The sequence below is a fragment of the Nerophis lumbriciformis genome, linkage group LG04, assembly GCF_033978685.3.
Source record: "Nerophis lumbriciformis linkage group LG04, RoL_Nlum_v2.1, whole genome shotgun sequence".
Taxonomy (NCBI): Eukaryota; Metazoa; Chordata; class Actinopteri; order Syngnathiformes; family Syngnathidae; genus Nerophis; species Nerophis lumbriciformis.
This window is the reverse complement of record NC_084551.2, coordinates 50161068-50175608: the sequence shown is the minus strand read 5'-3', so window position 1 is coordinate 50175608 and position 14541 is coordinate 50161068. Positions and strand designations below refer to the sequence as shown.

Sequence of the window (14541 nt, the reverse complement as noted above, 5' to 3'; positions counted from 1 at the left end):
AACATTTAATAAATGTTGGGTTCTGACGTTGATTCGACCATTCAAATTTGGTCCTTTCCCAACCAATATTCTACAACACAAATACAATGTTGACACAACATGCTTTTTGACAACGTTCAATCAATGTTGGGTTCCGACGTTGATTTGACCATTGAAATTTGGTCACTTCCCAACCAATATTCTACAACATAAATACACAACATTTAATAAATGTTGGGTTCTGACGTTGATTCGACCATTCAAATTTGGTCATTTCCCAACCAATATTCTACAACATAAATACACAACATTTATTAAATGTTGGGTTCTGACGTTGATTCGACCATTCAAATTTGGTCCTTTCCCAACCAATATTCTACAACACAAATACACAACATTTAATCAATGTTGGGTTCTGATGTTGATTTGACCATTGAAATTTGGTCATTTCCCAACCAATATTCTTCAACATAAATACAGGACATTTAATATGTTGGGTTCTGATGTTGATTCGACCATTGAAATTTGGTCATTTCCCAACCAGTATTCTACAACATAAATACACAACATTTAATAAATGTTGGGTTCTGACGTTGATTTGACCAATCAAGTTTGGTCCTTTCCCAACCAATATTCTACAACACAAATACAACGTTGAAACAACATGCTTTTTGACAACGTTCAATCGATGTTGGGTTCCAACGTTGATTTGACCATTGAAATTTGGTCACTACCCAACCAATATTCTACAACATAAATACACAACATTTAATAAATGTTGGGTTCTGACGTTGATTCGACCATTCAATTTGGTCCTTTCCCAACCAATATTCTACAACACAAATACAATGTTGACACAACATGCTTTTTGACAACGTTCAATCAATGTTGGGTTCTGACGTTGATTTGACCATTGAAATTTGGTCATTTTCCAACTAATATTCTACAACATAAATACACAACATTTAATAAATGTTGGGTTCTGACGTTGATTTGACTATTGAAATTTGGTCATTTCCCAACCAATATTCTACAACATAAATACACAACATATAATAAATGTTGGGTTCTGACGTTGATTCGACCATTCAAATGTGGTCATTTCCCAACCAATATTCTACATCATAAATACTAGGGGTGTAACGGTGCGTGTATTTGTATTGAACCATTTCGGTACGGGGGTTTCGGTTCGATCGGAAGCGTACCGAACGAGTATCCACACGGACATATTAAGTAGCGTAACGCACGTTGTGTAAACAATGCACACCGAGGCACAACACACGGCATGCTAGCAGCTAACAGGCTACGATAGACTGACCATATGTCCTCTTTTCACCGACATGTCCTCTTTTGCGGGGCTGTCCTGGCGGAGTTTCTTAAATGCCTCAAATGTCCGGCATTTTGAGTCAGGGTTGCGTGTATTTTCAATGTACGTTCAGGTTAAGAAGGGGTTAAAAACAAAACATTGTTTGCAGCATTGGTGAGGGAGGGGCAGAGACAGAGAGAGAGAGAGTTATGCTAAACGCGCATGCGTCGCCAGGCTCTGCTTTTTATCCATAGATTTATCAGATGCAATTTTTTATTATCTATAGCAGGGGTGTCAAAAGTGTGCCCCGGAGGCCATTTGAGGCCCACAGCTAATGTTTTAAAGGCCCACAGCACATTCTAAAAATACTATTAAAATAAACAAAAACATAACAAAAGTGAAACCAAAAAGCTTAAAGGTTAAATGTAATTTAGAAAAAGTTGCAATGTTGACTGTTTTTTTTTCTTTCAAACTGTCATTGCTCAACATAATATTGAATCAAAATCAATGTTATTATGAATTATTGACTTATCCAAGGTTCCCATTACTTCACATCAAAAATTCCACTAAGAAAAATATTTTTGGTGGAAGATTTTGCAAATTTGGTAAATAAATAACCCAAAAATTTATATTTTGTTGTTTTTTTACTGTACCGAAAATGAACCGAACCGTGACCTCTAAACGGAATTTTTGTGTACCGTTACACCCCTAATAAATACACAACATTTAATAAATGTTGGGTTCTGACGTTGATTTGACCATTGAAATTTGGTCATTTCCCAACCAACAACATGGATCCAACGTTAAACGTTGTCTGAATTTCCAAATACAACTATTTTGCAACTTAGTTTCCAAGTCAGTTGAAAGGACATGCATGTATAATCAATGTTGTATCAATGTCTTTTACCTGCTGGGTATATATTGTATTAGTTTTGAAAAATGAAAAGTATCAAAATGATGTAATTTTTTTTAGTGTACGCTGATTTAGACGTTCAATTTATGTCAGTCAAACTAAATCTGTCTCCTTGGTCTTCAACCTTCGCAGTCAAGCAGCGGTGGCGGCCACCCAGCCCCCCGCCGCCCAGCCCCCCTCCGTGCAGCCGCCTCCCCCGCTACCCAACGAGGCCGTGCAGCCGCCACTGGGGCCCGCCCCGGTCGCCGCCAACCCCCTGCCGGAGAACCCGCCGCAGGCCAACGCCAACATCCAGATGAACGCGCAGGGCGGGGCTGTGCTAAACGACGACGAGCTGAACCGGGACTGGCTGGACTGGATGTACACGCTGTCCCGGGCCAGTGTCCTGCTCAGCATCGTCTACTTCTACTCCTCCTTCAGCCGCTTTGTCCTGGCGGTGGGCGCCATGCTGCTGGTCTACTTGTGAGTCTTCTGTCTCCTCAGCCCGGTTTGTCAGAACGACCACTTCAGTGTTTGTTTTTTATTTTTTTTCAGGCACCAGGCTGGTTGGTTTCCCTTCAGGCCGCAGGAGCAGAACCTTCAAGGTGCGGAACAGGCTCCGGTTCCTCAGCAGGAAGCACAAAGGCATCAGGACATACAGGAAATGGTAAAGTTATGACAAGTAGAACTGGGGCCTCATGTAATATGAGTTGCGTGGATTTCGTCCTAAAGCAGGGGTGCTCACACTTTTTCTGCAGGCGAGCTACTTTTCAATTGATCAAGTCGTGGGGATCTACCTCATTCATATATATAATTTACATTTACTTATTTATGAAATATATGTTTTTGTTAACAAGTTAAAGGTGTTTAATGATAATGCAAGCATGTTTAACACATATAGTTAATATTGTTAAAAAATTAAAGGTGTTTAATGATAATACAAATATGTTTAACACATAGTTAATATTGTTAAGAAGTTAAAGGTGTTTAATGATAATACAAGCATGTTTAACACATAGTTAATATTGTTAAAAAATTAAAGGTGTTTAATGATAATACAAGTATGTTTAATACATATAGTTAATATTGTTAACAAGTAAAAGGTGTTTAAAGATAATGCAAGCATGTTTAACACATAGTTAATATTGTTAAAAAATGAAAGGTGTTTAATGATAATACAAGCATGTTTAATACATATAGTTAATATTGTTAACAACTTAAAGGTGTTTAAAGATAATATAAGCATGTTTAACACATAGTTAATATTGTTAACAAGTAAAAGGTGTTTAAAGATAATGCAAGCATGTTTAACACATATAGTTAATATTGTTAAAAAATGAAAGGTGTTTAATGATAATACAAGCATGTTTAATACATATAGTTATATTGTTAACAACTTAAAGGTGTTTAAAGATAATATAAGCATGTTTAACACATAGTTAATATTGTTAACAAGTTAAAGGTGTTTGATGATAATGCAAGCATGTTTAACACATATAGTTAATATTGTTAACAAGTTAAAGGTGTTTAAAGATAATACAAGCATGTTTAACACATAGTTAATATTGTTAATAAGTTAAAGGTGTTTAATGATAATGCAAGCATGTTTAACACATATAGTTAATATTGTTAATAAGTTAAAGGTGTTTAAAGATAATACAAGCATGTTTAACATGAAGACAAGAATATAAGTTGGTTTATTACCTGATTCTGATGACTTGCATTGATAGGATAGGATAGGACATTGTGCTGCTAATGTCCGCATTTTCGAATGGAAGAGAAAAAAAGTCCTCCTTTCTGTCCAATACCACATGAAAGTGGTTGGTTTTTGGCATCTTATTTGTCCTGCTTCCGTACTCCTTTGTATGCACTTTACAAGAAATACATTGTCGGCAAACTCCGTAGCTTGCTAGCTTGTGCACGCCAGCTTTCTGAGACTCTTATTTTGTGAGCACAACTGTGCAACTGTGCAGTCGGTCTTTGGAGTTTTGACGACAGGTACGGCGCCAGAGTCTGTTGAAATAAAGTGTTTCTCGCCTTCCTGTCAGTAATTTTAATGAGCTGGCAGCAGCCAGCGTCATCTCAGAAGACCCTCGGGTGCCGTGAATGTCAATCAAGTGACGAAAGTGACGTCATAGTGAAGATTTATGATCGCTCATTTTTAGGACTAGTTTTTTAATGCCTGGCTGGTGATCGACTGACACACCCTCCGAGATCGACCGGTAGCTCGCGATCAACGTAATGAGCACCCCTGACCTAAAGAATGGATTTACGTTCAAATCCGTAAAACAGCGGGTATTAAATTGTCCAAGCACTTTTCTTTTTTACATCGCAATCATCTTGAAAGTGACCGAAAGTCCAGACTCCACCCAGGCCACGCCCCTTTTATAAGCACGCAAATCATATCGAAAGTAGCCCTGTGCTGGAGGTCGGCACGTTCTGCCCAATCACAAGTCAGTAGGCTGGGGCTCCTGTCTCGTCTTTCGAGCGTCAGCGCGATTGTCCGCCTGTCACCGTCGTCTCTCAGAACCAAACAGGTGGAAACAAAAAAAAGAAGATGTCGTGTCAGGAAGAAGAGGAAAGATATGCCTGGCCAAAACTCACTCTGGGAATTTAGTGCTGCACCCCGTTTACAAACATGGTCGCTACAATTAAATTAAAGTTAAAGTACCAATGATTGTCACACACACACACTAGGTGTGGTGAAATTTGTCCTCTGCATTTGACCCATCTCATTGATCACCCCCTGGAAGGTGAGGGGAGCAGTGAGCAGCAGCGGTGGCCGCGCCCGGGAATCATCTTTGGTGATTTAACCCCCAATTCCAACCCTTGATGCTGAGTGCCAAGCAGGGAGGTAATGGCTCCCATCTTTATAGTCTTTAGTATGACTCGGTATTTGAACTCACAACCTACCGATCTCAGGGCGGACACTCTAACCACGCGGCCACTGAGTAGGTATGATACAGTTCAAGCCAAAAGTTTGGACACACCTTCTCATTCAATGCATTTTCTTTATTTTCATGACTAGTTACATTGTAGATTGTCACTGAAGGCATCAAAACTATGAATGAACACATGTGGCTTAGTGGTTAGATCAGTGGTTCTTAACCTAGTTGGAGGTACCGAACCCCACCAGTTTCATATGCGCATTCACCGAACCCTCCTTTTTTTTCAAATTCAAGAAAAAGTTATATGTGTTTGGTAACACTTTAGAATGAGGAACATATTATAAGTAACAAAGACTTAACTTAGTTTTTTAGACACTAGGGCAGTGGTTCTTAACCTGGGTTCGATCGAACCCTAGGGGTTCGGTGAGTCGGCCTCAGGGGTTCGGCGGAGCCTCCACCGCGGAGGTCAAGACACACCCGATTCATCGTGTAAATAACAACTTTTCCCTATCGGCGTATTATGGATACCACCAAACAATGTTCCCTCTAATTTTCCATACGCGTGAGCAAACGCAAAAACTCCTTGAGCATTCAGTGGAGCACATGTGAGCAACATCAGACGTGCACACGTGTTGCTGGTGTGCTGCTGGCCACACCAGCAACACCCCTGTCCCAAACCTGACTAATTAACAAGTTAAATGTTTTATTATTATAATCAAATGACAGCAGTCATTTCCATAAGATTATTTTCTAATGTAAGTGTTTTGGCCCACTTACAATGACAATAACAAAACATATCGTTTTTTCAGGAGCTGTGTACTAGTATTGTATGTCTGGGTGGGGGTCCTGCTTTGGAGATAATTTGTACCCCTTTCAGATATTGCATTTAGTTCCCACTTAAACATTCACATGTTGCACAATGAGATGTAAACATGGGATCATGTGTACATTCCTGTAACTTTCTGTTTGTAAAATATATTTTTATTAGTAACTCTTTAATATAATAACATCAATTCATGATTAATATCTATAAATTAAGATTAAATTAAGAAAAAATATATTTTATTTTTTTACTAAAGAAGGGTTCGGTGAATAAGCATATGAAACTGGTGGGGTTTGGTATCTCCTACAAGGTTAAGAACCACTGCACTAGGGGAACATATTCTAAGTAACAAAGACTTAATTTTGAGTTATTTGATTAGGGTTCAGGTTAGGGTTATAATAAGGCCATGCCGAATAAGGCATTAATAAGTGCTTAATGACTAGTTAAGAGCCAATATGTTACTAATTTGCATGTTAATAAGCAACTAATTAATGGTGAATATGTTCCCCATACTAAAGTGTTACCATGTTTTTTTACTGGTGCACAAAATGAACCGTGCATGAACATCACCTTGTTCGAAGAACAAAACCAACACAGTACATAAACTCACAACAAATTACACACCTGCAAATCAGTCTGACTTCTGCTGTTGTCGTATACGTAATACGCTGATAGGGAGAAGTTTTTATTTACACGATGAGTCGGGTGTGTCTTGACCTCCGCCGAACCCCTGAGCCCGACTCACCGAACCCCTAGGATTCGATCGAACCCAGGTTAAGAACCACTGGGTTAGAGTGTCCGCCCTGAGATCGGTAGGTTGTGAGTTCAAACCCCGGCCGAGTCATACCAAAGACTATAGAAATGGGACCCATTACCTCCCTGCTTGGCACTTACCATCAAAGGTTGGAATTGGGGGTTAAATTACCAAAAAAATTATTCCCGGGCGCGTCCACCGCTGCTGCCCACTGCTCCCCTCACCTCCCAGTGGGTGATCAAGGGTGATAGGTCAAATGCAGAGAATAATTTCACCACACCTAGTGTGTGTGTGTCAATCATTGGTACTTTAACTTTTTAACTTATGTGGAGTTATGTACGTAACAAAAAAAAGGTGAAATAGCTTAACCCAGGGGTGTCAAACTCAAATACCGCCTCAAATACGGGCCAAGGTTGAACAAATTAACCTTTTAATAGGGACCCAAACAAGTTTTGCATTGAATATTGAACAAGCAAGGCTTATATAACTTTATAGTGACATGCAAAATCGAGTTTCAAATAATAATAATAAAAATATATCAATGGCATATTAAATACAGTTTAAATAAAAATTGAATGCCTCTTTTCTATTTGCAGCCTTCTGAGGTAAATATCAACATTAACTTTTTCCACAGGCTAATAAATTTGAAAATAAAATAACAATGAATAATACAACCATTCAGGACTTTAAACTGCTCAGTTTGCAACACTCTGATCTAATCTGATGTGCCCAAGCCAGATACCTGCCATCTTTTCTTGGATGCTAGTTCATTAATGTCGGGGCTCAGGCTTTGAGCTGAGGCAACCTTCATTGTCGAACGAAGGTGTTCATCAGTCATTATATCTCGTAGTCCACCCGGACCACAGTCTTGGGGGCGTGCCTTAAAAGCACTGCGTTTATCGTCCTCCACGAGCTGTCGTCACGTTGAACGCTGTCAACGCATCGTCAACGCTGAAGTTAGGAAGACTCCCGGGAGGGTTGGCAAGTGTTAGAATTAGCGGTGAATGCGGTGTTACCGCGGCACCGCCGCAATATATAATCGGCGGGCCAGCTTTAGTGTTAATTTGATATCGCCTCAAGGGCCAAGTGAAATTACACGGCGGGCCAAATTTGGCCCGCGGGCCAGAGTTTGACACCCATGGCTTAACCTGTTTTTATATTCCAGTTTTTTCAAAATAGCCACCCTTTGCTCTGATTACTGCTTTGCACACTCTTGGCATTCCCTCGATGAGCTTTAATAGGTAGTCACCTGAAATAGTTTTCATTTCACAGGTGTCATAGTTTCGATACCTTCAGTGACAATCTACAATTATAGGTTTAGTCATGAAAATACAGAAAACGCATTGAAATGAGAAGGTGTGTCCAAACTTTTGGCCTGTACTGTACGTAAAACTCATTACAGTGGGTGACTCTGATTACCCCAAAAATAAATATAATTTGTGTAATTTACAACAAAATGTGTTCATGCATTAGCCTGCTAACAGCCAGATTAGAGTTTCATGTGAAAATTATGTAATATTTGGATCTTTTGCATTCAAACATGCTAGCGCTATGAAAAAGTAGACGACAGACTTCGACTTTTGTTTGATTTACTCAATTTATTATTACAACTCAGGAGAGCTTCTTGTGGTAACATCCGTCTGTGACACAAAGTCAGGACATTCCTCCCCGGTCTCCGGTGCCTATGTACCGCAATCGGGAGCTGCTGCCTGCCTGATTTAGTTTTGCTGTTTGCTATGACAACAATAGATGGCAAAATGACTGCATACATAAATTAATATACGGGTTGGGGTGGGGTGTCAAACTCATTCTAGCTCAGGGGCCACATGAAGGAAAATGTATTCCAAATGGGGGCACATTTGTAAAATCATGGCATGATAACTTAAAAATAAAGACAAATTCAGACTGTTTTATTTTTTTATAAATAGAGCAACCCCAATCCATTCCCTACTGTATCTCAACAGTGAACAAATAAATGAATAAACAATAAGGAAATAATTATTAAATATATAAATAAAAAATAATGAAAGTTTTGATAAATTGTTAAGTAATTTATGGTTCGCCTATGAGATGAATAATATTATAAATGTTTTTAAATAAGGTTCAATACCATTGCAAAACATGTAATGTGGATAAATTAAACTATAGTATAATGTAAACATACAAGAATGACCACTAAATTAACCAACTTACAGTGAACAAATAAATGAGTATACAATAAGGAAATAATTATTAAATACATACATAAACAATAATGAAAGTTTTGATAAATAGTTAAGTAATTTATGATTGCCTATAAGATAAATAAGATTATAGTTTTTTTTTTAAATAAGGTTCAATACCATTGCAAAACATGTAATGTGGATCAATTTAACTATAGTATAATGTAAACATACAAGAACGACCAATAAATTAACAAACCTACAGTGAACAAATAAATGAATATACAATAAGGAAATAATTATTAAATATATACATAAACAATAGTGAAAGTTTTGATAAATAGTTAAGTAATTTATGATTGCCTATAAGATAAATAAGATTATATATATTTTTTTAAATAAGGTTCAATACCATTGCAAAACATGTAATGTGGATCAATTTAACTATAGTATAATGTAAACATACAAGAACGACCAATAAATTAACAAACTTACAGTGAACAAATAAATGAATATACAATAAGGAAATAATTATTAAATATATACATAAACAATAATGAAAGTTTTGATAAATAGTTAAGTAATGTATGATTGCCTATAAGATAAATAAGATTATAGTTTTTTTTTTAAATAAGGTTCAATACCATTGCAAAACATGTATTGTGGATCAATTTAACAATAGTATAATGTAAACATACAAGAACGATCAATAAAACAACAAACTTTATCTCAATTCAATCCAATCCACTTTATTTACTGTATATAGCACATTTAAACAACAAAATGTTTCCAAAGTGCTGCACAACAATATCAAAAACAATATTAAAATAGTATCCTTAGCTCCACCAATGACTGAATAAAAACAAAAAATAAATACATATAAAACCAATATAAAATAAATATTATTAAAAACGATTTTAAAGGGTATAACTCGCTACAGACAAGTTCGGTATGTTGTTTCCAAGTTCATTTTTCATCAACAATTACTTTCAAAAATTGGTTTGAGACACCAAACTAATTTTGACGCCATCAGTAAATAATTTCACCACTTATTTATTATGAATTTTGGTTTTCGTACTAAGAAATCATTAAATGATTTAGTTTATTCATTTTAAACCATTCAGAAATATTTGATATTTGCTTCTCTTGTCAAGCAATCAAAGATTAGAATGGGATATTTAAAGGTTTTTGTGCATCAGCAAGCTTAATACATGAGACCCCTGGAACGTGTTGTCATGTGTGTGTCCTCTAGGAGCGTCTGATGGACGACGGCGCGGAAGATGACGACAGCTCGGAGGAAGGAGTACAGGAGGACCCGACCCAGGCTGCCCTCGTCCTCCCAGAGCCCAGCTTGCTCGCCACCGCATGCTCCTTCATCAGCGGCTTCATTACCTCGCTCATCCCCGAAGGACGAGCACAAGCGGCCAACTAGACATGCCCCCTCCCTCCTCCTCGCCCCTGGTTAGTCCTTCACACGACGCCTCAACCACCTAATGCTAAACCAACGTATGTTTTAATCACAGCAGTCAAAAGTAAACATTAGAACGCTCAAATGGTGAGGGATTGTCTTCCATGTCAAACTTTAAAGCAGGATGAAGAAAGAATAGAAAGCGATGTCAGTGATGACAAACTGTGCATCAAGTTTGCTATTTAATGCTAATCTATATTCTCATGTAAGTAAATCATTCTCAAATGTACATTTTTTGGAATAAAACTCTTTCTTCCTGTAAGTCATCTTGTGTCCTGCAGGTGGCAGCATGGTCATGTTAAGAAACCACAGGGTGGCCCTCAAGTCACATAAGAAATGTGCATTTATAAATGGCAGGGGCCTCAGTTGTGTAGATTTCCTACTAAAAATGTGCGTACGCTCAAATAAAATAAAATTGATACACAAAAAAAAATTTGCAGCGCGGGGGTACATTCTAAAAATAGCATTTTTTTAAAAGTGCAAACAGGTGAAATATAACAAGAAAAGGTTGCTATTTTAACTTAACACAAAGCTGTCATGTAGGCTGTTTTTTTTCTTTAAAGTTGTTATTGCTAAAAAATAAGGACTTAAAATAGGGATGTCCGATAATATCGGACTGCCGATATTATCAGCCGATAAATGCTTTAAAATGTAATATCAGAAATTATCGGTATCGGTTTCAAAAAGTAAAATTTATGACATTTTAAAACGCCGCTGTGTACACGGACGTAGGGAGAAGTACAGAGCGCCAATAAACCTTAAAGGCACTGCCTTTGCGTGGCAGCCCAGTCACATAATATCTACGGCTTTTCACACACATGCAACAGCCATACAGGTCTCACTGAGGGTGGCCGTATAAACAACCTTAACACTGTTACAAATATGCACCACACTGTGAACCCACACCAAACAAGAATGACAAACACATTTCGGGAGAACATCCGCACCGTAACACAACATAAACACAACAGAACAAATACCCAGAATCCCTTGCAGCACTAACTCTTCCGGGACGCTACAATATACAAACCCCGCTACTCCCCATGCCCCCCACGTCCTCCCCCTCAACCCCGCCCACCTCAACCTCCTCATGCTCTCTCAGGGAGAGCATGTCCCAAATTCCAAGCTGCTGTTTTGAGGCATGTTAAAAAAAATAATGCACTTTGTGACTTCAATAATAAATATGGCAGTGCCATGTTGGCATTTTTTTTCCATAACTTGAGTTGATTTATTTTGGAAAAGCTTGTTACATTGTTTAATGCATCCAGCGGGGCATCACAACAAAATTAGGCATAATAATGTGTTAATTCCACGACTGCATATATCGATATCGATTGATATCGGAATCGGTAATTAAGAGTTGGACAATATCGGAATATCAGCAAAAAAGCCATTATCGGACATCTCTAACTTAAAATCAATGTTATGAATTATTGACATTACTTCACATATATTTTGAAGGACTAATATTTTATATTTTGTTTTTGCCATAAAAAAATCTTTGACAAAAAGAGCATAAAACAACACAAAATATCAAAAATAACTTAAGTAACTAGATCTTTAAGTTGATCTAGAGACTTAAGTAAAATAAAAAATGTGTGATTTATATTTAACACTTATGAGTGGCACCCTTTTGGATCCCTAAGAATTTTAGTGGAATGTTCAATTATATATTTTTTTTAAACTGGTCATTGGCTAAAAAATAATAATGAATGAAAAACAATGTAATGAATGATTGACCTATTTAAGGCTCCAATTACTTCACATGAAATATTCCACCTGGGGGAAAATACTTCATACTTTGTGTTTTTGCCACAAAAAACAGGGTGTTGACAAAAAAAGGCTTAAACAAACAAAAAAGATGTTAAAATAACATATTAAATTTAGATTTAGCGTAAAAACAACAACAAAGAACATGCTATTTAAATTTTTTTTAATAACAGACCCAATTCCAGGTCCTTGGGAACAAACCTGAGAGGAACCCTAAAGGTTTAAAAAAATCTATATTGTATTGGTTTTGAAAATAAAAAAACAAAAATGCCTCCCGCATATTTAGATTTTTCAGTGTGCGGCCCTTGGTGGAAAACGTTTGGACCTCTTGTCCAGGATGCACGTGGTCTGTACAGATAAAACGTGTACACTTTGGTACCTTGGATACAAGTTTAATCGGTAGTGATGTGCAGATCGATACCGAAATACCGATACCGCCAATACCAGTTTTTCAAATAAATTCATAAGAGTATTATTTAATTGTTTTATTAATTAACTCAACTTTGTTTATATTTTAAGTATATTCTATTTTCATTTTGAGACCTTGTAATATTTTAGATCAGGGATGTGTAAACCATATAAGTAGGTGCAGCATCGACCGCTACTGTCTACTGGCGCTGACGAGACGCGGGGCCGCCATCTTGGAGTGGTGATCCGCTCCACTCTGTGCAATTAATTTGGCAGGAGCAATGAACTGTCAGCGCATTTAATTCATCTTACCTCACTGAATACCACTGATTTACACGTGTTTTTTTTGTCATACGTGTAGCTATGATAAAGGACACATGTTTTGGTGTGTTTTATTATTCATAGTTTGCTTAACAGTAATAGAATATTCTTATATGCTATAAGCAGTGTTGGGTTAGTTATTGAAAACCAGTAACTAGTTACAGTTACTAGTTACTTTATTTCAAAAGTAACTCAGTTACTAACTCAGTTACTTAAACCAAAAACGTACTTGTTTTTTCCTTCCTTTTTTTTTAAGGCTCCCATTAATGACCCTTTAGCCTTCATTTCAGTACTGTTATTGCACTGGAGAATAATACAATCTGTTGATCAACTTGACATCACTGAACTCAGAAAGCAATGTGGTCTACATACAACACACAAAGACAAAGATGTTTCAAAGGGCCAATTTAATTCAGGCCAGAACAAATTGACAAAACTATTTTAAATAGCTGCAACATAATGGCACTTTAACTTTAACTTTTAAGTAGATAGGATCTTTGATCCAAGACACAACTTACATTTAACTAAAATGTTATTTTCTTTGTGCTCGACAAAAGAAGTATTGCGAATGTCTCCATGTTAAGAAACTCGACTTCTGGCTTCACCATGATGTCTTGTTAGTTGTTATGAGAGTAGCGTGTGTGTGTGTGTGTGTGTGTGTGTGTGTGTGTGTGTGTGTGTGTGTGTGTGTGTGTGTGTGTGTGTGTGTGTGTGTGTGTGTGTGTGGCCCTTTAAGATATGACAGCATGTGAGGTGAGTGAGTGGGCGAGAGAGGTGAGGGACTGGCGACAGTGAGTGCAGATGCTCTAGCTTGGTGGATGGCTGCGTCCAATAAAGTCACAAAGTTGCAACAAACCGCCGGCCTCGTCATTCACCCTCAGCTGTAAAGACCCATTTCCGGGTAAAGTGAAGGTTGTTAGCCCCGAAGTACACAGGCCCTGGAGGAACGTCTCCCCTGCGCCCCCCAACTACGGTCTGGCAGCCCCCCCTCACCCCCGCCCCCACCCACACAAAGCACGCCTCTTCTTTTCCTTGTGACACAGAAGGAAGACACCGCAGCGCTGCAATAAAACACACTCAGATCTTCTGTTTCTAGCCGATACTGCGTTATTTTACGTTATTTTTTATGTAGTATCGGCTAGAAACAAGATCTGAGTGTGTTTTATTGCAGCGCTGCGCAGTAACGCATCATGTAGTAACGGTAACTGAGTTACTGAATATAAAAAATAGCACGTTAGATTACTAGTTACTGCCGAAACTAACGTGTTACTTTGTAACGCGTTAGTCCCAACACTGGCTATAAGTGACCAGACGTCCGAGATCAAAACTGGGAATATAATGCCAGAGAAGGGGGAAACAACGGTCAGCTATTTTGAAATTGAAGAAACAATATGATTATGTGATATATACATGTGTATATCCTACATAAACAATGTATGAATAAATTAGATATCTATATATCTTAGACTGTATCTCTGTTGCTGCAGCAGCAGAGAGTTTATTCTGTCTTGACACTTTGTATTGATATTTTTTATTACATTCTTCCCTTAAATGATCATGTTTGCAGTGATTGTTTTATATGTATTTTTAATGTATGTCGCTTTGGATAAAAGCGTCTGCCAAATACTTAAACATAAACATATACAAACACCTGAAAGTCTTTATATCAGCTAAAACCACCAATCTGTTTCACTGGATTCAGAATAAAACCACACAATCTGGACTGTGGTCCTAACTTTTACCCCTGTTGGCTTTTTACAATCTTTATCT

At 37.6% G+C, this 14541-nt stretch overlaps 1 protein-coding gene across 2 annotated transcripts in view; it reads left to right on the top strand.

Moving 5' to 3' along the window:
* Positions 1-10534, top strand: part of herpud2 (HERPUD family member 2) — a 55628-nt gene extending 45094 nt beyond the window's left edge. For both annotated transcript variants that reach the window (XM_061956730.2, XM_061956722.2), the window contains exons 7-9: positions 2331-2660; positions 2733-2844; positions 10057-10534. In XM_061956730.2, coding sequence (XP_061812714.1) covers positions 2331-2660; positions 2733-2844; positions 10057-10236 — 622 coding nt within the window. In that variant the 3' untranslated portion in view covers positions 10237-10534. The remainder of the gene's footprint in view (positions 1-2330; positions 2661-2732; positions 2845-10056) is intronic.
* Positions 10535-14541: the final 4007 nt, after the last annotated feature.